At 40.4% G+C, this 25,464-nt stretch overlaps 1 protein-coding gene across 1 annotated transcript in view; it reads right to left on the bottom strand.

Moving 5' to 3' along the window:
• The window catches only part of cdh23 (cadherin-related 23), a 177,656-nt gene that overhangs the window by 102,839 nt on the left and 49,353 nt on the right, over positions 1 to 25,464 (bottom strand). Inside the window, exons 7-9 of the mRNA XM_087850340.1 lie at positions 4,871 to 5,065; positions 4,639 to 4,767; positions 959 to 1,037 (exon numbers count right to left, since the gene is read on the bottom strand). Coding sequence (XP_087706466.1) covers positions 959 to 1,037; positions 4,639 to 4,767; positions 4,871 to 5,065 — 403 coding nt within the window. The remainder of the gene's footprint in view (positions 1 to 958; positions 1,038 to 4,638; positions 4,768 to 4,870; positions 5,066 to 25,464) is intronic.

The raw sequence follows: 25,464 nt of genomic DNA, 5'->3' as shown, positions 1-25,464 counted from the left end.
TCCATCTGCACCTTTAGCGCAAGCTTAACAACGAGTTTTACAGGATTACGAAGCATGTGAAGCCAGTTTTACAGAGCAAAGTGGTGCAGTGGCGCATAAAGATTAAGACACAAAGCTACAAAGTGTGTGCAGAGTTAATACGCAATGCTTTTGCTGCATAACAATAATTATTTCACGAAAATTTATATTAAATTAATACCTTGAGCCTCGGAAGGATGAATATAGTATTCATGCCATTACAAATACCTGTCTATCCCAGATACAGATCAACACCAAAGTTTAACTTTAAGCAACCTTGCCCCAGGGTCAATCTGTCCACCAACTTTCATGAAGTCAGTTCAGTTTGTGAGATATCTTCCTGGCAGACAGACAGACAAAGTAACTGGCAGGCATAAACATCATATCCTTGGCAGAAGTAAGAAAACAGAGTATTTAATGCAGGATCACTGCTTCATCCTTATCAGCACCATACAAGCTGTACAACTCCAAAGTAAAGCTCTCAGATATAGTAACACCAACACAAGTCAGGGATTTCCAAAGTGAGCTTAATATGGCGGTCATTTGTTTTGGCCCTTTATCTCAAATCTAAAACAAAATCTTAAAGAAAACAACAACAAAAAAGCGCAAACGGAGACGACAACAGAAAAATCGTGGCATGCTTCTCGTCTGCCGAAGGTAAAATTTGTCACGCTGACAAATCATAATCCTGTTTTGATGGCACAAGCCAACTTGAGAATGATAACACAAAATGAAAGCTGACTTCTGCATAACTGAACCAAAACAGTGATTAATAAATGCTCAGAGCCAAGCCTATTCTCCAATTCTGAGGCGCTCCTCTCTGCTGTTATTGACTGTTGTGCTCGATGAGACTTGTCTATTATTACTGCGGAATTATGATAAGAGGTGATCGATTCCCCTCTCTGTGCTGCGGATGTCAGATCGATTATGTGACTCAGACCTGTGATGATGGTGTAGCCGATTCCTCTTGGTCGACCAAGATCCTGGTCAATGGCTGTTATCTTCCGCACTTCGTATCCCTGCAGAGACACACACGCACGCACAAATATAACCGGTAAGCTGCATGCAGTCTTCACAGACACATTTTTTAGTTGTTGAAAAGTAGTTTCCACTTTAATCAGAGAAAAAAGAATAACATCAAACCCTTGGGACACAGTTAGCAGTTTTTGCTAAATAATATACAACTACATGCTATTTTGTCCTCTGCTATGTGCACACAGGATGATAGACGCCTTGAACGTGTTTGAAATCTCCCTTTCTCTTTTCTTCTTTTAAAAATCAGGACAGAATACCTTAGTTTATCCCGGTGAATCAAATATCTGTAACCAAAGCATCAACAAGCTAACAGAATATTCCTAGGCATATCAAAACCGTAAATATCCACTTTTCTCTCACAAAGACGTGCCCATCAAATTTTAAAACATAACAGTATCGTATTTCCAATCCTCCTTTATATCTCTTCAATGGAGAGGGTGGGAAAAAAATGTAAAAAGTGCAGGCAAATCACAAACTATTTTTTCTTTATGTGTGTTATTAGCATTTCATTGGGGTTTATTTCTCCTTTCATTGTTTCGAAGTTCCCCTGCTGCGTCAATGACTCTGCTACTCAACAAAACCACAGTGTGACAGCTGAAAAAAGAGAAAAAAAAAATCAAAACAAAAGACAGAAAGCTATTTGAAAAGTCTTTGATCCGCTGAGCTTTCTCAGCCTTCTTGCCTCAATCAGACGCAGCGGTGGTACTTAAAAACCCCTGTGCTGCAGTGTGAGATTGAGAGACCTTCCCTTACTTCCTTCCGCCTCTCCTCCCTCCCTCCCTTACTCCCATCTCAGCCCTCTCACTCACACCCGAGCAGGCTGCCTCCCATTGATCCTGCAAATTGTGTCTAAGACGTGTTTATGCTCCATTTCTGCCAAAGCATCTCCTGTCATTGACCAATTACAGCAGAATCAATTACAAGCCTTTTAGAGAGACTGATTCACACCTATCACAAACTGAGGGGGAAACACACCCACACACACACAAATGAGAAAGATGCAGGGACATACTAAGAGAGGAATAGAGAAAGTGAGTGTGGAGAAGTGATGCCGAAGTAATATGAGCAATATTCTCGAGCTGTCCACACAAGTGCAATATGTTCAATCAAGCGTCAAAGATACAATCCCTCCCCTCCTGCACACACATGCAGACACACACTAACATGTATACACTGAACCTCTTCTCCCTCTTTTCATCCTTTCATTTCTAGCTATACAGTGCATTACCCCCCCCCCCCCCCCCCCCCCCCCCCCATCCTCCTCTCCTTCTCCTCATTGAGTTGACAGCCAAATTGCGTTTGTCCTAGAAGGGGCTTAAACGTCAGTCCGAGCACAGATTCACAGCTATAACAGCTAAAAACCCTGCCCTGTGATTTCATCTGAAAATAATAATAAAAAAAAGCATTTCTTCTACTCCTTTGTCAAACTTTTCCCTGGATGACTGCTTGATTGGCCCAGGAATAAAAGAAAGACAGAAACAGAGAAACAAACAGGCCGCCAGAGAGAAGGAAAGGTACAAACAGAGCGTGCGCACTTACACCTTTGAGAAATGACCTATGACAGGGACCCAAGTTTGATATCTCTACGTGTAAATGTCAAGGGCCTTGAGAACAGTTGACACTCTTTCCGTCACTGTACGCCCTCGGCTTATCACCACCAAACACTGCATAATGGAAATGACACAGAATACCACATGAGGTCATTGAAGGAGTGTCTGTGTATAAGTGTGGTGCTGCTGCGGGCTTGTACTCATGTGTCTGGCTTTAAGCACTGTTGTAATCCTGTGTCTGTAGTGGGGTCAACAGGGCTAAGTAATAGATTTCTGATTTTGGCTGTGCATCTGCCGTGACCTGCTCTTACATTGTAACTGTAATAGGATTAGACACTGCCCCCTACTGTTAGAGGTAAGAGATGAGGCACTCCGAGGCAGTATTACTGAGGATTAAAGCTTCCAAGCTGCTGTGATCTGGAATCCACTTACTAATGTTAACTTTACAATCCAATGTAATTGGACTCTTTAAAAAAAATCTTCCCTCTTATTCCCTCATCTAACTTTATACCTGGCTTTTTTTCTTCTCTCCGGTCACCTTTTTCTCATTCCACCCCGGCATCCTAGCCTCTTTCCATACCCTCACACCTCCCCCCTTCCTCCTATTGTGACCTTCCTGGTGACAGTTGATGAATCAGAGAGTCCGGGAGACACCGGGCTTCGACTCCGTCACGCCCCGTTAATATGCATGCAAATGTAGCACTTGACATTTCTACTACAGCGCATTCGGGCTGGGAACGAGGGACGTGCGGGTTGTTGTGTGAGTCGGGGGGCTGATATGGGTGAGAGACTGGGGACGAGACAGAACGAAAACTGATAGAGTGAGAAACCAAAATCGGGACGGACAGTGTTATGCCCCTGTGTGTAATTCTCTCTCTACAAGTGGAAACATCAGTAGCTGGACCATTAGCCACCTGGGAACTGAGTTTAAGAGCTGAGCCGGGAGAGTGAACATAATGGTGTACAGAGAAACAGACATTTAGTGTATCAAATACCCATTATAAACCTACTTGAAACTGAAACAAAGCTACTGCCATTTTGAGTCCCTAATGTACTTCATGTTATACCCAGACTTCATACACATGCCACAGTATGAGCGCATAAGACCAGAAATCCTGTAGCCCTGGTGACCTTTGGCAGGGGCTTCGCATCTATGAATGAGGATTGTAAATCTATAACAGTAATTACCATCTTCAACCACCACAGTGCTGTATATGGGGGCACTGGACTGAATTTGGGTGCATGTAGGTTTCCAGTGTTGGAGACTCAGGAGTGACGATAAGATGTGAAATATCATGCCGTCATTCAATTAGGGTCAATTCAGTTTTTTTATAGAGCCCAAATTACAACAACAATCACCTCAAGGTAATTTATAATGTAAGGTACGGCCCCAAAAATAATACAGAGAAAACCCCAACAGTCAAATGACCCCTCTGAGCAAACACGTGGCAAAAGTGGGAAAGAAAAACTCCCTTTTAACAGGAAATAACCTCTGGCAGAACCAGACTTGGCAGTGAGGAGAGGGAGACAGGACAAAAGACACACTGTGAGTTCAATTGTAAACACATAGAGGTGAGTGAAGGAGAAATGCTCATTGCATCATGGGAAACAACCACAGCTAAGACCTGTTACAGCCAAACTAGGGGAGGATTCATGGTCAGCTGATCTACTATAAGCTTTATCAAAAGGGGGAATTTTAAGCCTAACCTAAAAAGTACGAACCATCTGTATCCTGTTCAGATTGGGAGCTGATTCCACAGAAGAAGGTCCTGAAAGCTAAAGGCTCAGTCTCCCATTCTACTTTCAGAAACTCTTTGTTTTTAATCATATTTCTTTGCACGAGTTGTATACACCTACTGAATAATCAAAGAGCAACATGAGCATGGGACAGGAAGAGCGGGATATGAGAAATGAGGTAAAAGATAAGTTGAATGTTCTGGTATCAGAGCAGGATGGAAAGAAAGAAAGGACGAAAGCTGCTTGAAGAGGGTACACACTGTGGTGGTGAGATGTAAAGTGGGACTGTATTACTGACCAGGGGAACATCCTCCACTATGTTGGTACTGTAGGGCAGATTGGTGAAAATGGGATCCATGTCTTGGACATCAGTGATGGTGATAGCCAAGCTGGCAAGCCGGGACAGAGGTCTGATTTTGTCTTGATCCTTTCAGAAACCAAAAAAACAAAAACAAACACAGTATACATTTAACAGCGCTAATGCAACTTTGCTAACAGAGACTAAGTTTTGATACTGTATGTGTGCTGACCGTAGCGTTGACGGTGAGCTGGTAGGCTGTCGTCGTCTCATAGTCCAGAGCTCTGGTCACAGTGACAGTGCCTCGGGCGCCATCAATGGCGAAAAAGGCAGAAGGTGGCTGAAAGGAGAAGAGAACACTGCCCCCAGTGCCTTGGTCTGGATCGGAGGCGTTTACCATGAATATGGATCTGCCCACCGGTGTGTCCTGAAAGACGCATCGAAGAAGACACAAAGAGAAGTGAATATATACAAACAACAACCCAAGTGTATGCAGGAAGATATCTCCTATAATTACATTTAAAAGTCAGAGAAAAATAAAGAATGAAGCAGGTACAGGAAGGCTTTATTAACTACAAAAGCAATAGACGGCAGTTTAACTTAATGAATAATTATTATTATCCAAAACAATTTGGTTGTGATTGTGATTGATCCCCTGCAGCGTTTCCCATGAATGATGACATCTAATAACAAAGTATTTGTAGTCCATCTGGATGAATAAAAGCAATGATTTCAGTAATACAGCTAAACTAACGCGAATGTGAAACAATAACCCCAACGTTTGTTTTGAGTTGTCCGTGGAGATCAGGCACACAAGACAAATTTATGGCAGACTTAACCCTCTTGTTTGCAAGTGAAAGAGCAACTTGCCTTGGTAAGGCAAACTGTTGTTGTTACAATAATGCATCTATCCCTACAACAGAAAGTATTTGTTGCGCTTTGCTCTCTGTAAATATATGCATTGCCTATCTGTGTTGCCCACAGAAATGGTCTTGGGTATCAAAAAGCTAAAAGCAAAGATATATGAAATGCCCAGAAAGGTTGCAAGATGCTACACCAGAGGGTCATGTGTGAAATAAAAAAAACAAACAAACAAAAGAAAAAATTAAATTAAAAAAAAGAGAAGGCTGTATAAAGACACACATTTACCAGGTAGCCCGAAAAGTCTGTGGAACAACGGCATCATTAATTGGAATTTTATCTCAAAACAGCCACACATACATGCACGATTAATAAGAAATGAGAATGTGTACAGGTACAGAGGGGAAAGGACGTGAAAGAGAATGGGACGCATCCTGATATTCCACTAAAAAAGAAAAAAAAAAACTTGCACAGGTCTTCTACTCTCTCCTCCTGTTTACCAGACCTGTAGACACAGACCAGAGAGTGTGTGTGTGTATGTGTGTGTATGTATGGGTGTCTACGTTTACGTGTGTGTGTGTGGTCTTGTCTATCGCAGGGGCAGAGTGCGACCACATGGGGAGGTCATGGTGTTGAACTGAGCTGGGCCCTGAGCCAGAGCTAAAGTGACACAGTAAGAGAGCAGTTGACCCCACAGTCTGTCTGCACTGGTGTCAGGGGAGAGTAGAAGTCTATTTGCATGTGTGTGTGTGTAAATAGTGGTGTGTCAGAGTCTATGAAACTGTGTAACTGTGTGTAAACGCCTGGGTTAGAGGGGGCATATGTGTGTACGCATTTGTAATTTGTGTAATGAAATGTGTGCTCTGCTCTCTCGCAGTGGTCTCTGCATGCAAACATAAACAGCATCGCAAACGGGTCTGTCCAACCACATTAAGCTAGACCGCCGTATGAGAATTTAAGGAGAGCAACAAATGTCAACGAGAGTAACAGAGCAAGTTTTTTACCCCTGGAATCCTCGCTGTGTTGTGTAATGTATGCAGACGGGGTCCCGGATCATTTCTCAGATTTATGTAGTGAAAATTAATATAATTTACTTTTTTTTTTAAAAGTATGTCTGAAAGTTGTAAGATGTAATCGTAGGCCTCGGGTTAACATTATATTTCTTTTAGTGCAGTTGCTCTGACTACAGGGAACGACACTGTGGCAATAAGAGTGAAAAAGGAAGAGGAGAAAATCTATTTCTTGTTAGAAAAAAATGAAAATAAAAAATAATTTTTAAAAAATGAGAACACAACAACCAAAGCTGACAGCTTTCAGTAACTTTCCATGCTCTGCTCTCTCTTTTTGGGCCCCTGAGAAGCTCTGCTGCATCACTTTGAGTGTAACCTGGCTGACAATTGCCGAGTGAAGGAACAGAGTTACTAATCCACTCCCCCACAACAATAACTGCATTTGAATAAACATCTAAGCTGCATTTCTCTGATATATTTAATATGTTTGTCAAGTTGTCTGCTTAGGAGGAAATTGGAAACACCTCTAAAGGTACCCCACAGCCTGCAGCGCGACACCCGAGCACAGCAACAAATTAATTGGATGAAAATATACGCAATCAAACTCTAGGTGAATTAATTAAATATTGTTGCATGTAACGTGTGTGTGTGTGTGTGTGGAATGGATGTCGACATTATCAATTCTGCTTTGATGTCAAGAAGGCAGTTTGATGGTTAAGTGTTGGGTGAATGCATGTCTGTGTGTGTGTGTGTGTGTGTGTGTGTGTGTGTGTGGCACTTTTTGGAAAAAGGAAGAGTGTTAGGATGATATCTAAATGTGTGTGTGTGTGGATAAAGAATGTGATCTGATGTATCCTTTCCTTTCCCTGAAGCATGCCACCTTCTATCTCTCTTTGCGCAGCAACCTGTGAAACAATAACTCATAAACACCGCCAGGGTCGAACGCCGCAAGGTTCGGTAAATAACGCAACGCGCCAGTATATGTAAACACACACGCGCGCACACGCCAGCGCCAGTTTTGATCTCTCAGATTTGACAGAGGCACAGCATTCAAAGCACTTCAAGCAACAACAGTTCAAAGCTTTGCCGGGATGTGCAGATGACCAACTCTCAGCAGAATGTGTCAGTGTGCCAGTGTGGTGCTGCTCAGGTTAGTGGGCTCGCCTGCGTGCGGGTGAAGCTCCCGTCTGAGCCGCTATTCGATCTTTTTGGAATCTCTCCCTGAAAACTGAATGCGAGCATTAACCAGTCACATTATTCAGTCTTATCTTCTTGCTTCCCTTTAGTCTCTGAAGGTCAAGCTGCTCAGTTTGCATAAACGGTGCATTTTAATACTAAGAGCGAAACAATAAAGCAACCTATTTAAAGAGTTTCCTTGGATCGTCAGCTCCTCTTGATGGATTTCTCTGCATTCCAGCAGTCCAACACTAAAGAGAGCTCCACGGCCTGAAATATTCTCTAAGCAGCCACTACACAATACTGTCTTCTACTAGCACTTTTCTCCTTTCCAATTGGTCACAGTACTCTTCCTATTGGGCTATTGATTGGACTCGTGTGAAGTCGATGTGAGTGACCAGGCGCAAAATACAAGGCAGTGAATAATTCTGGTTTTATTAACCTATAAGACTACGCAATCATTTCTCCATAAATGAGACAGACAGTAAACAACAAGGACAAAAGAATGGGTGAGCACTGGCAGCTAAACTGGATACTACTGAATGCTAGCTGAGAACCATGTATGTGTCACTACCTATACCTTCAAAAGAGCAAAAGCCAATTGGTTTGTCACGGCACATATTCCAGCATATAAGCCTTGACAGTGCTTTGCAGCTTTTGAATAAATGGGGCTATTTCCTTGGGAAGAAGAATGTTAAGTGGAGAGATGGTTGAGGAGGGATGAAGACAGTTCCCTGCTGTGTCTTATCTGAAGTGCACTGTGGGAATCACTCTTCTCCCTCTGAGAGCTGCTACTTATGAAAGAAGGAGAAACATACAGCAGAGATATATAGAAAGATAGAGACGGAGGAGCATTCTGTTTATGGTACAATTCAAATATTAACTGAGAGCTAATACTAATTTTGTGTCACAGTAATGCTGAAATGCATAAAAAATGAACATAAAAAACACTCAAATGCAAAAGTGCTCCCACTAAATACTCCTACTAATATTTAAAATGAAAAAAAGACATTTTTAATTGCTACCTGTGTTATTGTAATCGGTTTGATAGATTTTACAGTACCTACTGTACAATAACAGAGCAAAAAAAGTATCCTTACATTTCTATAGTCCAAAAAATTTCAAAATACAATTATGCTGCAGCACCGATCAATGAAAGAGTGAGAGAAACTGCGGCATCGATGAAACTTCCCAGGAGCTTTGTGGGCATCATTGTGAAAAGGAAGAAATCAGGAAGCACTTTTCTGACTTGGCCTTTCAGCCAACTCAGTAAAAGTTTAAGGAAGGAAGGCAAGTGACCAAGAAAGTAGTGCTCACTTCAGTAATACCTCTGAGATCCTCTACAGATAGATAGATGCTGGACAGTTGCCTGTGCAGCATTACATCAATTAGGCTGTAGAAGTGTGGCTAAAAGAAAGTCATGCCAGTTGTCAGACAGCACTTACCTATGACATAGTACTCTATGTCATAGGTAATGTATATAATATCAAGATACGTCTGGTGAATTTCTTGGTACATCATCTTTCTTATCAAGCATGTTGTGCACAGTATGCAGTAGCCAAGGATTCTTATCAGGGACAGAGACAAATCCTTGAAAATAAATAGCTTATGCAAGACACACTTAACCAAAATATTTCAGATCACATCCTATCATGCACACCCAGAGGACGGTGCTGGGACCGTTTCTGAAAAATCGAACAGTCCAAGATTAGCTGAACACCTCTGATGTGCTCAGTGAAGTCCTCTGACTAACATAGGCAGCAGAATTTCTTAGGAATGATTTCCAATTAATATCAATTAATAAACCTTAATCAGTGCCATTGTAAGTTCTACTCCAAAGCAAATGAAAACTTACTATTTCAGTGATTCATCTTAACTCTGCAAAGACAAAAGTATGAAGAAGGTCGTAAATGTGACACGAAAAAACAGACTACAAGTTGTAAGGAGACTGAAAGAACGCAGACTGCGATAAAAGGCAGGGGAAGACTGAGAATACAGATGAGGAAATCAAACTGAAGGCCTGTCACTAACAACCATGAGACATTTCTAATAAAGAAGGGGGTCCCCATTCGCTTTTAACTTTGCCTCTGCTTTATCGTACGGTGTGTTTGCCCTGCCTTCTCCACTACTCGTCCCATATGTTTAAAATTTCCGGTTTTTAATGGCAGCGGCACTTCTGAGGCCGCAGAGAGTCAGAGCTGGACGGACCAGGACTACACGCCGCAGCTTCTCCGTCGGACTTTAACAGGGCTTGAATCCCCTGAGGGCTGGACCTGTGAGGATTCCACTGGTTAAATGTCAGCGGTCTCCTCTAGGAGTCCTTGAGGGAGCAGGCCCTACAACGAGATTAGACTCTGTCCAAGAGTACACTTAGTTAATTCATTAGTGTGTCACTCTCAGTATGGAGCCAAATTCATTCACACTGTTGTGTAAACGTAAATTATGCTCTTCAATTGGACGAGCTAAAAGCCCCAAATTACTCTATTATTTATTCAATTAATTTGGCAAATAATTAAACTCTTACGAAGCAGAAGAAAATACAGCGCTGGTTAAAGAGGAGAAAAACAAGTAAAATATATAAAGTTAAACATTTAAAGCTTTTGATATTACACTTCCTCAAAGACCGAGGATGTGATATTTAATACAGCTCATGCTGGTAGCACATCGCTGCTGCTCATTAAACAAAAGACTGCAAAAGCAGCACCAATACTTTGCACTTTGCTTCTCTCTGAGGAAATGCAGATTGGTCTCCATCAGCCCCTGAATTTATGCCATAATGCGTGTATTTTTTGAACAAGATAAACAATGTTTCATCACAGCTAGTTAGTATTCTTCTAGTATTCTTCCTAGCACATACTGGATATGTTTAATACATTTTCTGAAGAAGTCTAAGTTAATTCGTCTTGTAAAAATAACCTGAAGCCCTTGATGCTACTTTGGATTCACGCCACCATGCTTCTTCCTTCTTAAGTGCTTCATTTGCTCGGGATTTACTTATCTATGATATTTATAACAGCACAGAAACTGCATTGATTTCACTGCTCAGGAGAGACAGGTGTATTGAGTGTGAGCTTTTCTAGCCACATGGTCTAGAGATCAGTGGTGATAAGCAAAAGATGCGGCTCTTTTAAATACTTTTAAATGTTTTATTGATTGGGCCTGTGTCAGCTGGAGCTTATTTATCTACTTATTTAACATGTTTGGTGGCAGAAGCTTCGAAGTAAGTGAAAAATTTTTAATGATGGTATACAAGCTGAATAAACCACACTCTTGCCCAAAATGACAGTTTCTGCAATGTTTCTGAGTAGAGCACCTGAATGCAACTTAAACAAACCTAAAAAAAACCATCATATCTGAGAAAAGTGTAACCACCCATGATATTTTTTTTTGGATGAAAGGGATATTTTATAATAATTAGTATTTATAAATCAGGCTTAGCAAAAGAAATTCAACAGTTAATTGTAACATATAGTCACCTTAGATCCTAGCAGAGTAAAGCCAGAACAAATATGAAACTTTGGACATCATTTCAAACAGTATGATGATGTTATTCACTATATCTTAAAAAAAAAAACAACTTAATAAGACAAATGGATTGACAGAAAGCAACTAACTAAACGTCCAACTACTCAACCCAGCCACCAAATGTGTGGCCCTGCTGCTGTCGGTCAAAAATCCATCCGCGACCCGTCGATTAAGCGAGTAACATGTAAGTTAAAAGTGCTATCACTACGATAAAAGTCACGCTAACTTTTTTATCCAACCTAGTAAACCCGATGGCCAGCCTACAGACTTCTAAGTACAATGTTTTGTTCTTATTTTGTCAGAAATGTTAAAGACATGGTGATTTGAAGGGGCAGCGCCTGGGTTTCGGCTCCCTGCTGCTCGCAGCGCCAGAGGCCCAACTGTTCACTACAATAGAGCCATGATTACACCTACACTGCTCAGAAGGTTTTCAGTTCCTCCCCAGCTGTCTGCTCTCCGCTTGCAACCCAGCAGGCATGTGATTGTACCAGCTCAGCTCGCCCTTTCACTTTCTGCCTCGCACAACCTCTGTCCCTCCATCACTGCCTCCCACATGTGGCACCTTGTCACACTACCCCGACATTATTCCAACCTATGTGAGGGAATGTATTTCAAATGAAGAGAAAGTGCAGAACTGCAGAGCAGACAGATGTTCCCTTACAAAAAAGGGTAAATGATTTGACCAAGCGAACATGGCTTTGGTTTCTGATTAGCTGATTCCTGTTGGTGTGACAACTTAACAGTTTAAAACATATTTTTAAAAATGAATGGTCCGGTTCTCCAGGTAAGAAGAATAAAAAGCACTATTGCTATGTTACCAGGAAACTAAGAGCCAGCGCAAGATCTCGCCATGCTGAATACTAAAATTAACAGTCAGTGTTGTCGTACAACAAAGCAACATTTTTGCATTCAAACATAATATTTTTATTGAAACCTATGCTACAAAACAGTTGGCAATTCACACAAAGTGGGAAAAATGTGCAAAAAAATGTCCTCTCTAATGCAGGTGTCACAAAGTGCTTCACAGCTTAGTCACAGAATATGAGACAAATAAACAGGAGCCGTCCACACTGACGTTAGGCGAGCTGTTTAAAGTCATTTAGAGGGCAGTCTGAGAACAGTGGCTGTGCTGTGTGATGCTAACATTTCTCATTGCTTCCTTTGCTCCTTCCTTCTCAGCTAATCTCTACAAGGATGTGAGAGAAACATGTGAGGAAGAGATTCAAGGTGGAGAGATGTAAACTGTCATGGTTCCTGGGTCGTGGACTCAGTGCTTTGAGTTTTGTCTTTTCTTTATTGTAGTTGTGTTATTAGTTCCAAATTTTGCTTATAATTTGAGTTTCATTGTATATTAGTCGTTAGTTTCCTTATTCCATTAAGATTTAAGTGCCTTTGAGTCATTTGTCCTTGACATCTTTTTTGGTTCTCTGTTTTTAGTATTTATATTCTCAGACTTTTTTTTAGATTAGTTATCTGGGTTCTGCTCATAGTTATAGTTCATAATCAATTTCTTGTTTCTTGTTCTTCCTCCCCCTTTTCCTTCTCCATCTCTGTGTCAGGTGTTTAGTTACTTCCTGTTTTATTTTGTTTCTCTTGCTTTGTGTGCATTGTGTTCGTTTTTGCTTCCTCTTTGTCTCGTTAGCTAGATTCTGCTTGACTGTGTCTCGTTTTTCCACAGTCTTCTTTCGCTATTGCCTCCAGTTTGTATTTAAGCCCTCAGTTTTCCTCAGTTCCTTGTTGTGTTCTCCCACATGCTGTGTGCTCCTTTCTTCTGAGTTTTCCCTTTTTGTACTTCTGGCTCAGACCTGGCTTTATGTTTTTCCTTTTCCTCTTAGTTCCATTAAAACTATATATTTAAAAAAAACAAAACAAAACAATAAAACCTTAGCTTTTTGTCCTATGTTCATAAATAACTTGAATTTTAAGCAAGCACCATTTAAACAGCTGTTTTTTTTTGTTGTTTTTAAATCAGATCACTGTGTTTCATTTACTGTAGAAAGATATTTCTGTAATACAGGATTAGGCCACATTGATAAGTTAAAAATCATTTTCACTTTCACTTTCAGCAAATATTTCAAAATAGTATCCACAGTTGATGCAAGGCAGGATGTATCCATGCTTTCACGTTTCATTCATGGTTTATGCCAAATTCTGACCCTGCCATCCAAATGTCACAGCAAAAATCCAGACTCTTCAGGTCAGGCAACATTTTTAACATTTTTGGTGTTCTTAACTGTCACAAATGGCAGCCAATGCAATTTTTCACTGCTTCAAGGTTCAGTGTGTTGTGTTTGAAGATGCTCTACTGCATACCTTGGTTGTAACTCATTGTTATCTGAGTTACTGTTGCCTCCCTATCAGCTCAAAACAGTTTGGCTAGTTTTGCTCAGAGAAGCGCCACTTGCTGGATATTTTTTTTTCGACGATCCTAAAGATGGCTGTGTGGGAAATTCTCAGTGGATCATCAGTTTCTGACCTGCCTGTCTAACATGCCAGACACTTCCCCAAACCTTCCTCACTCTCATGCTCAGTTTGAATTTCAGCTCAACTTGACGATGCCTATATGCTGCTCCCATGTTACTGCCTGATTAGATATGGGCACTTACAAGAAGTGGTGTACTGAATAAAGTGGTCAGTGAGTAAAATAGATCCTGAAAAAATACAGGCACGAACAGTTATATGGTATATACAGTATGTAAGACTTTCTCATATAAATAGGTGAGGCCATGAGCTGGCAATAATTTCACAGTATGCAGTTTTGGCAGAGATGCTGAAGCAGGTGAATCACAAGAGTACTTAAATTAATCATAGAGGTGACACACAAAACCATATTTCACATTTGAAATTAGCTTATCAATAATTCACTGGTATTGAAACAAGATAAAGTGTCCTTCATCTGCGAGGTTTCGATAGCAAATGAGGAAAATTATACAAAAATGATTTATACCCTGCCAAAAAGAGTGCGGTTCATCTTACTTTAAAACTTTGGGGTTTTTAACCCTTATTTCTGTTTGTGTGACTAATACTTGTTCAACTATGACTTAAGTCCACATTACTTATCTCATGGCCGTGTTACGTGTTATATTTATAACGGTGTCCTGTAAGTTTCCAGAAACATGTCCAGGATCCCGAGTTTCGGGAAACCTAGCTTGTGGCTTAACATTCATTATTTATTGCAAAGAAACTCAGTGAATAAAGTCGGTGATGAAACCATGTAGCAAAACAAGCCCACGTCTCAAGGGAGGTAATAGCAAGTTTAAATACTATATGTCATGGCAGTAACATTTACAAACCAATGAAACAGCCCGTCTCATAAAAAAAATATGTCAGTAATTACAATTCCACTCATGGTAAATGTTGTGACAGGGCTTCCTTCATAGCCCGTGATTTCCCAGGGGCAGTGAGCAGTAGTATGTACCTGTGATAATGCGATGGAGACTGGACTTGGGGCTGAGGTGGAAATGGGAAACCCACCTCATAAAGCCCTCTAACCTTAGGAGACCCACTTGTAAAGCTTACGTGTCTGATACCATCATTTCAGCCTGAGTATTGAGTGTTATCTTGAGCCAGGTTTGAGCTAAGAGACTGAATGCGTGAGTGACAGCGTGGAGTCTACTGATAGGTGTAGCTGTCTGCAGTTTAACTCCAATTGCAGGTGTGATGCTTTCTTGCAGTATAATTACTGTTAGTGAGCTCAACTCTGAACATGAGGGATGGAAACTGTGCAAGCACCCAGTGTGCTTTGTTCATAATTCACTGAATTAGCAGTGATAAGCCAATTGCCTGTACTTGTCTAAGTGTGCTTTGTCGAGTAGAAGTAGAAAGTGAAATTTTCATTTTTCCCCAGTTGCTTTGGATCAATTCTCAAAGTGTTTTGAATGTTTAAATGTGGGATCCTTTAAGAGAACATCAGAAAGATGTGGGTATTTTCACTGTTAAGGATTTTAGTGCAACTACTTACATTGTGGACAACTATTGACTGTCTTTTAGAGCGAAATAGCTGAGATTAAATTTACCTAAATATGCTACCATTATTATTTCATGGTGTAACTCATCACCTGCAAACAGTCTCTATAATCTAATAATCAAGATTGACTTTGCTGTAATGCAGGTTGTCTTCATTCACACATGAGTAACTGTGATACTATTTGTATAGAAGAATAAAGACTCACAGAAAAACGTTTGCTATCTTTTATCGATTGATGTTTTTCTGTAGTTGCTTCCTTGTGGATAGACTTCCAGCTGGTACTGGTGAAAGTCTGCTCTAGGAACAGAGATATAGATTCGTTTTAAAGTTTTAAAGTTAAAATAGTTTTAAAGTTTTGAAAGATTTTAAATGCAAGACTGTTTTCTTTACCTGTGTGTTTGAGCCAAAAGAGTTCCCAGCCATCCTGAGTGTCATTCAAAGGTAACCTGATAGGCATATCTGCTCTCATTTAGATAAAAGCTTATAGGCCAAGTGGGGAAATGTGAATTTAATAGTTGCTGCCTTTTCTGTTGTATTGATTTAATGTTAATAAAGACTGTTAGTAGCAGTCAATAAAAGTCTGGAGTCTGCTGCTGGACCACAAGTCACTGGTGGGCAACATATTTTTATTTTGTTTTGTTAGATTTTCTGTGTCGTTGAGTGTTGCTGAATAAATCCCTGGTTGGTCGGCACCTTATCTCTGCCTCAAGGATCCCACTTCAACCCAGTCACCAATGGCCATCCTAACCAGGGGTGTAATTTTCAGGGGGGTTAGGGGGGTTATGACCCTCCCCCAATAATAAGACCCAACTAATATATAACCCCCACCCCCCAATAAAATTATGAATTATGTTGCAGAAATAGGCTGTTGATTTTCTTTACTCATTTCAGGTATTACCAGCAAAATAGTTGCATGTTGAATCATCTGGGAATTTACCCAGATTTATTTATTTACTTAGACAGAGATCTTGACCCCCCCCCCCCACCCCCACCCCCACCCCAATGTTCAGCACAAAGTTACGCTGATGATCCTAACACTAGCCCCAAAGACATACATGTATAAGACTTATGCAGGACTTGAGGGCAACAGAATTACCAGTCCTGTGTAAAGTTTCTTTTTCTGTTACTGCAGTTTATTGTACTGTGAGACCATAGGAGGGAAAATATTTCCCCTCACACACTATCTATCTATCTATCTATCTATCTATCTATCTCAAATTCATATCTTTATCCACTTTGACCTCCAGATCACAACCCAAAAAAACGTTTTCAAGCTGGAGACAAATTAAATGAAAGATCAATGGATTGGCTGGATTGGCATGAGCCACCAGACTCTCTGGATTAAACACATTCAAGGCTGACCTGAAGCCATCTAACCATGTATATACTGACAATATTTTATAGGCATGCCTCTCTAACAGTTATCAGTCATTTTCTAATGGCAGTTAGTCTTTCCTCTCCAAATCGTTTGACCCCCCCTCTGTTAAACTAGTCAGTAAGGCCTAATGTGCTGCAGTAATGTGGTGCAAGTCTTTGTGTACCATACAGGAACTGATGTCCAAAAAGTGTCTTACATTGTGACCTGCTTTTATTCCTTCTTGTTCTCTCTCGCTCCACTCTACGGCCCGTCTGCGATTTTCTGGAGAAGCACTCAGCCGAACAAAATGATTCCACACCAGCAGACAGGGAGAGGGGCCACTTTTGAAAGGCAAAGACAGCCTCCCAGTGTGTGTGGGAGAGCATGTGAGTGTCAAGGATTCATGATGTGTTCCTGTAATTTCCATTTAGATCTTTTTGAGGGGCTTTTTTCTGTTTGGCTGATATTTTTCAATTTTAGTGTTTACCATTTTCAATAATGGAGTATTAATTGAAAAGTCTTATGTTGCTTCAAATTTGGGTGACTATTTAAAATAATATATTTTAAAAGTAGGACTTTGTTTGGGGAAAGGTTTGAGGTAGCAGTAATGGTTAAAGTAAGAGGATTATGAGATAGGGAATCAATGCCTCCAGTGGATGGCCTGTGTTTGTATGTATGGGTTGGCTATTTTCTCTGTGGAGAAAAGACAACATATTTATCTCCTTATCAGTCTTCTCCCAAAACTGCCTAACCCCCTGTCAAAGCTCATGGCTGACTGCCTCCAAAGAGCTGGAGCTGTTTGTTTAAATGTAAAGGTAATCAGGCCCAGCATGCTGCAGGAATCCACAGAGCCAGAGAGAGACAGATGGGTAGATCCCAGAGGAAGGGTACAAGGACAGGCCACACACATCAGCCAGCTCTGCAACCTTCTTTTTTTCTTTTTTTTTAACCTGTTATGGAAAGTTATCCATATCGGTTTAGAGTACTAAAAGTACAACTCATTTTTCCTGCCTTATTTAAAGCAGTTACCTGTAGCTGTGGTTGAAACTATTGCTGCTTGGAGGTAGGGAAGCTTTTTCTGAAATTTCTCTCAAATTCAAATGCAAAAGTTTGTAGAGGGAATGCACATTTTAAAATTGACTTTTACAGTCTCGTGAGGACAGCTTAGTGTACATAACATTCAGGTAGCAGCAATTTTAGCTCACGCTCACTGAGGTTTTTGCCAGTTAAAATGTCATACAGCTGCTCGTATTAGCTGACACGAGCTATTATGTTCATGACTAACTTAACTTAGAGCTCTACAAAGGTTTGTGTGTGGACGGGTGAAACATTGCTTCAGTCCTCTGAGACTTGAGGCCATTCATTTATGCACAGCTCTCTTAAGGTAGAGATCAGACAAACTAGTTGAGCGAATTCTTAAATCCTGAAGTCTACATCAGAGCATAATGCATTTCTGGTATTTGTCAGGCTGCAAATAGATCTTATACTTCTAAATTCTTCTCTAATTGGTTCGTTTAGTAAATTCTGCTTTTTAGCATAGTGCATTTTTAATGATTTTAGGCAAATTAATTCATGTTATTATGAATAAGCCGAGCTCCCAACTAATGGCTTTCCATTTCAGGGCTGCTATTACAACATAAGAGGCATGCTGGAGGTGTTAGCATCCCAGTGTCCAGATAACATTATAATGCTGCTATCAAGAATAATAAAAACTATCAAGCAAGATAAATGAGCTTCATTTGCTTCATGCAAAAATGTAGTTGACATGAATCAGTGATTACCAGATTATCAGTGACTGCTTAATGGATAACAGTGAAAGATGATGAATCCTGTTTCCTTTTCCTACTGTTGAACATCTTGTTCTCATACACAATTTTCCTGTCCTCCTCAACTCCCTTTTTTAAGAAGTCATTTTTTTAAAATAGAATTAAATGCAAATTAGAGTAGAGCTGATTATCATATAAACGGCTGTTGCCTAGGGGGCAAGACACTCTGGCTTTATTTATTTATTTTTGTCATATTCTTCACAGTTCCCCATAAAACTCTGACTTTAATCAGTCTGCACTTTCTTTTAAAGACATAGGGGAATTTGGGACTGGTTGAAGGGAGGCGCGCATTTCTGTGTATGTGTGGGCAGCCTGTATTTGTGCTTCTGTGTGTGCATATGGGAGGTATGTGACCAAGAGCAGAGCGTACGCCTGTACAGCATCATTCTGCACACTGCTCAATTAGCTCTTGATGTTTTATTTTACAGGTGAGCGCGATCACCTGTAAAGGTACACAGCTGGAACAATAACGCAAAGCCCCATAATCCAGTAGTGAATGGCAATTTTACATAGTGGTCCAGAGGCTTTTTATGGCAGCTGGATTATGTTTGCAGTCACCCACCAGTGCAAGTGATCTGATTTGAATTCACTGGGAGTGAGGGAAACACTGTAAATGGGTAATTACCCAGAACTAACATAGAGGGGAGAGATGAAGTGAAGTAGTGGGAAGGGATTTAGGCAAAGACCTGCAGAGTAAAGATTCCTTGTAACTTAAAATTTGGGAACTGACCTGCGTGTGTTGGATGCCAAGACTTGGTATCTTTATGTAAACCTGTGAGGGCGGGGCTTCACTTGAAAAATTGTTAATTTGCTAATTTGTTGTTTTTTTTTTAAAAAAAACAGATGCTCAAAATTTTATTTGTGGTACTTATTTGGGTTTTTGGGGTACATTTCAAGGTTTTAAAATTTTGCATGCGTTTAATGAGATGTCTCAAAACCCCTACTGGGGGTCAGAGTAGTCTGCTCATTGCTGTAGTTTCTTTGTAGCGTGACGATAAGTCTGCTTTGCTCTTAAAAATCATCAATGATTGATATATTTATCTTGAACTATGAAACTCACTTAAAAAAGAAAACAAAAAACAGGAGTTTATTGAACCTTCTGACCCCCCCCCCCCCCCCCCCCCAAAGAAAAAGAAAGCATATCAACTTGCATATGGGTGTTTTAATTTTGTATCAGTTCTTTCTAAATCCAACGTTTTTGTGCCATTAATTGCTCACAGTTTGTTTATCTTAAACAAACGCAAAAGTAGTCCCCAACCCCCGGGGCCATGGACCGTTACCAGTCCGTGAGTTGTTTGGTACCGGGCTGTGAGATTTGAGGCTCGGGTGTGAAATTTATGGTTTTCAGCGCTTTTATCAGTTTTTATCATTATTTTTCATCGTTTTTATCGTTAACTCGGTTTCCCTGGGTCTTTTCCCGTGTGTTAGGAATAAATTGGTTTTATTTTTTTCTATTTATCCGCGACACCTTAAAGGCTGGTCTGTGAAAATATTGTCAGACATAAACAGGTCCTTGGCGGAAAAAAGTTTGGGGACCGCTGCTTCAAGTTACAAAAAAACAGCTGAAGATGTAGATATAGACGACTTAAAAAATATAATTAATAGGTTAATAGGTCTTATATATTTTTGGTCACCTAACAACAGTCTGTATAACTGTTCTGATCTCATCCACTTGTCACCATTTCTCTGCCTCTGGCACAAAAAGATGACATCCCCACAACATTAAAACATCTTGACAGAGTGCGCAGACATAGGTTGGACTAACTGGCAACAGGTAGCTCTGACTGAGGGTGCGCATGCTTGTCTAAAAGTGATGATGCTGAAAGACTGAAAACTTGTCTAATCTCACTAAGTTTGTTCTAGGATAGCCCGCAGCAACGATGATAAGCAGTTTAGAGAAAGGACGTAGTGATGGATAGGCGTTTCTATCCCTGCCCCTCACATACTCATGTCTGATCGAAGGAATCTTCTACAATTCTAAAACCTTCATTTTTTTACTATTTCTATTTCATGCTTTTACCCAGGATATTAGTGACCTCGCATCTCAATTTTCATGTTCTGAGTCATCTCCCTGCATGGCCTGTGTCCACCACTCTTTTACAGTGAAAACATTTTGGTTTTAAAGTAATATTTAAACAATCACAAGTGGAATTCACCGTGCATGTGCAACAGTGCAAGTGTTTAAGGCTGATGACCAAGGGAAGCTGCACTTTACACATGCCATTAGCAAACGAACTGCGATGCCAGGGTTGCTGTGGAGGCCATCTCATCTCAACAGCACACGGGATTTGATGCACTCTGTGCTATTCAAAAGATACCCTGCTCTCTCTCCCTCCCCCAGTGCCTTTCTTTACTCTCGCCTTGTTTCCCCAGTGTGCCCTTGATTTCAAGCTTTTTGTGTGTTTTCACTTCACTCTGAACTCTGTAGTCCTGAATCTCTTCATTCTGTAGTCTGGTCCTATAGGTACGCTGCACTCTATATCATCAACTCTCTCTATCTGTAGCCTCGGGCATGGGGTACCACGAGGGCATAAGGGGGCTCTACTTCCATGAGTCTTAATGTCTCAGGTGTCTCTTTGCACACACCCACTCACACAGACACCAGTAGAAATCTACATGCTTCTTTTCCCAATGCATAATTCACAGACTTCAAGCAACTGCAGACACATCTGACCATATATAAGCAGACTGTCCTTCTCCTGCACTATGAACCCCAGTACCCCTTTCATTTTCATGCATTATTCTAGGATTTTAAAAGGCCAGTGGTTACTCCCCAAAGGAAAGATTTGATTTTCAGCAGGGACCCAAACAAGCACAATATTTTTTTTAAAAAAAGTGTGTTCTTTGTATTGGATGGGTATTCTTATCAGCTGAGGGACTTTAAGAGATATGTAGTCAAGATTGTTTCATTTTAACAACTTCAAGGGACATTGCATTTATTGATGTGTTTGTAAACAGGAGGCAGCAAGGACGGCAAGCAGACGTATCTAGTAGAAATGATAAAGAATCATAAGTCTAAGAAAATAAACACAGATAGTTTGCCACCTCTGCCACTCAGGTGGTATACTATGATGGGTTCTCATAGACATTTGCTGTCATGTCAGTATAGAAAATGCATTGTTAGGCTAGTAGAAGCACATCTGCATATAACATAATCCTCTGTCCTGTAGTGAATTAGGCCACTCAGAATAAACAGATTTTTTTAATGTGAGAAAAAACATTTTTCTGTCCAGTAGACACATCCCCAAACTGGCAACAGATGCAGCTAACTTATCAGCATAATGGGCCTATTTTTAATTCACTCAGTTGTCCTACATAACTATCTATGGAGCTGCAGTATATTTCCCGACGTGTCAGTATGTAGGGCTCGTGACTAAGAAGAATAAGAGAGACGTATGACGATACATCAGCAGTGTGCTGCAAAGTAAACATAGCAGTGGACCCGCAATCGCACCTTCTGTTTATCTGCCTGAATAGAATAGAATGGAATAGATGCAAATAGATGAAACTAAATGTAAATGTCAGATACGGGAAGACAAACAGATCTGAACAGACTGACAGCCAGTACACAGAAACCACTGCGCTACCGGGGTCCGTTTGCAATCACTTCATGTAGCTCTGCAGTAGAGAAGAGTGGGACAGAGAGATAATCGAGCAAAGAAAAGTACTGCATGTAGGAAGAAGATGGACATAAATGAGACAAAAACACTTTCACAGCCTCTTTATTACAGCAAAACGTAGCTGAGAATTACTAGGTGGGCTTTGTGTATATTACATGATGATAGCTAATTAAAAAGCAAGGCAGAACTAATAACACCAGTACAGAATGGCAACACATATAATCATCTCCCTTTTCTTTTCCTTTCTTTTTTTAAGAGGATCATTAGATGAAAATTGGTACTTCCAAAGCAAATATCTCCACCATTTATTTCTATTGTCTCATTTTCCTCCTCGCTCTAGCTTAATCTCAATTATTACAGTGTGATATTGTCAAATTAAATTAACATCTTGTTGATGAGACGTGACACCAGTGATGGAGTGCTCAGCAAGTGGAGTGTCAAGGATTGTCTGTGTCTTTAACTGTCTCAGCCTCCTTTGCTCATTCAGCATTTCATAACAGCATTTTATTATTTCATTTGTAGGAAATCTTATATTAAACAGTCCAGTTACCTCATGGTAACTAGAGACTCAGTTTTCCTCTCCACATGTGCTTTATCTATAAGTTAAGTCCTGGCAGGGCACTGGGGGGAAAGGAGTGGGCGAATGCACTGTTCAGTTATACATCAAAGCTCTTATTTTGGGCACATCACACAATATGGAGACGAGAAGGGGGCCGTCGCCAATAGGGGTTTCACAAAAATGAAGAGGAATCTTGGTGACTGTTGCTATTATCAGTGTTCACTGGGGACGGGGCAAAACTTGCTTATAACACAAAATATCTAAATGCAATAAGCCAAAGATTTGTATCTGAAAGACTGTCTGAGCTGTCATTCAGCTCATTGACTTTAAACAAAGCAAACAAAAGCAAACTGTTACAGAATAACAAAATCCTCGTGACTGTACAGTACATTTTTACATTATCTTTTATTCATTGAAAGTGAGGAGTGGTCTGTTCTTTGGGTACCTAATTATACAATGTCAGTGTGCAGCATTCCTTTCCAACTTCCAGACCTCAGTAATGTGCAATCCTACATCCCGTTGTCCTTTCTTGCTCGTTTAGTTTGACAGAAAGGTTTTTTTTTTGCTGAGCTTTTAACTGTAATCACTGGAAGGAATTTAATTTTGAAATGTGCAAACACTAAATGATCACAGAAACAACACAGTGCCATACTGAGACAGTGAAGTCTGACAGAAAATAAGAAAACGTGTGAATGGTGTGTTTAAAGATTCAATTAAAAAAAAACCCAAAAAGGAAAAGCAACCTGCTAGAAACCACTAAGCACATGCTTATTTACAATATATAATTAATATCCCTTTTCACAGCTCTACTAGGAGCGGAAATGAAATATAACATTTGCTAGTGGTAAAATTAAAATAAAACCAGTTTATGCCCTCCAGGAACAAAGACACGCAGGGCAAATCTCTTGCAACGATATACAATCTAAAACCTCTGGGCCATACGATCAAGCAATGCTATGATTGGTGATTCAAAAGAATGAACATGACGAGTAACATTTAGTTACATTAGAAAAATACTATCACTTAATCCTTTCAGCTGCTGGTGGCGGGTTGCTCAATAAGAGGACGTGCCAGACAAGATGATGCTAGACATATCTGAGTGACTCGTATGACAACCTGAAAATGAAGCAGATATCTGACAATCATGGGCTGTAAGCTGGAGCTTAAACATCTGTTTGTCGCTTTAATTAGTTAATGAATTGTTTTTGTTACTGCAGTGCATGTCCGCTGCAACACAGCTCGCTTAAACCTGGAATCAAAACTTTAAATAAACAGAAGAAATGGCACCAAAAATAAAAAAATGGCAATCTTGCATGTGGTTAACGTAATGTGAATGATTATAAACACTTAACCCTGTCATAATGCTATGCCCATTTCACTGCAGGGCAACCTGCATGTGGCGAATAAAGCTTTGATTGATTGATTGATTGAAACCTAATATGCACATATTTGGACTGCGGGAGGAAGTTGGAGGACCTGGACAAAACCTATGAGGAGTGCACGTCACAAAAGTCCCCACCTGCCAGCTGGTTTAGACATCCCTTGTTATTCTAACAGTCGTGTGAGTCATACACACACGACTGTTAGAATAACGCCTGTCTCTAGGTAAATTTTATTCATTTGTTGGTTTTTTTTGTAAGGTAGAAAGTCTACAAAAAAAAAGCAGCATAAAGAGACTATAAACAACAAACAGGACAAAACACAAACTATGGGAGAGCGTAGTCAATAGTTTTACCGACATGCAGCGATACAGATAAACAGGGACTGAAAGTGACTGAAGGGGAAGGGTTGAGTGCATCATTGGAAGTTCCCCCAGCAGCCATACCCAATTACAGCATAACTGATGGAGGATTCGGGGTTAACTGATCCTGAAGCATTAACTATACGCTTCATCAAAAAGCAAAGTTTTAATCCTAATCTTAAAGGTAGAAAGAGTCTCCTGAACCCCAGCTGGGAGCTGGTTCCACAGGAGAGGGCCCCGATAGCTGAAGCCTCCCATTCTACTTTTAGAAACTCTAGAAACCTCAAGTAAACCTGTGGTCTGTGAGTGAACTGCTCTACTGAGAAATGATGGTACCGTTAGGTCTTTGATCCCTTTCTAGTCTAGTCTGTTAGTACTCTCACATTATTGTTATCGATCAACTGAAGACTTCTTCTTCTTTCTCCTTTCCTCTATAGTTTCACTATATGCATAACTTTTCTTTAGACCCTCTATCCTTACCATTTCAACAGTGAAAGTGACAACCAAAACAGTTTTGCAAAAATTGGAAAGGTTATAAAAGGGGGGGGGGGGGGGGGGAACAAATGTGTAGGCAGGGAGGGGGATTCTGAAACACAAAAGAAGACAGAGAGAAAGAGTCACTGAGGATTTTTCATAATGCTGAATGGAGCCATGGTGAGGATAAAGGCACTAATTGGAGCTAAACAAATATTTTTCAGACATTAATTTCGTCCCTCTTTTAGTAAAACTCTCTTTTTAATAACTATTCTATGATAAGCCCCATTCAGATATAGGATGCATAACATCAGGCTGTGACAGTTTTTTGTCATTCAGGCATACAGATGAGTGTCAAAAGACAAAAACATAGAAACTACTGTGGCTGTCATACGCTTTGGGGGAAATTTTGCTGTCAATGTTTTGGCCCCTTACAGTGAAGGTTCTTCTAGGGTGACAGTATTTTCAACGAAAATGATGTAAATCATATACTGTGGCACACTGCAGACCCCAGAACCCAAGCTAACTAACACTTGTGAAAGATTTTCTATATATATATATATATATATATTTACACACAGAGTTTCAGAGAGGTGTAATGACGTTGTCGTCGTGGCACATGGTGGCCAAACTCTGTAGGTGACTTTCAGGGCAATGTGTCTCACAGTTTCATTCAGCCGGTGATTTTGTCATACACCGTAGATTGGACG

The sequence above is a fragment of the Neolamprologus brichardi genome, chromosome 13 (genome assembly GCF_056152115.1).
Source record: "Neolamprologus brichardi isolate AB-2024 chromosome 13, ASM5615211v1, whole genome shotgun sequence".
NCBI lineage: Eukaryota > Metazoa > Chordata > Actinopteri > Cichliformes > Cichlidae > Neolamprologus > Neolamprologus brichardi.
The sequence above is the reverse complement of the archived record's forward strand: the minus strand, read 5'-3'. Positions and strand labels throughout refer to the sequence as shown.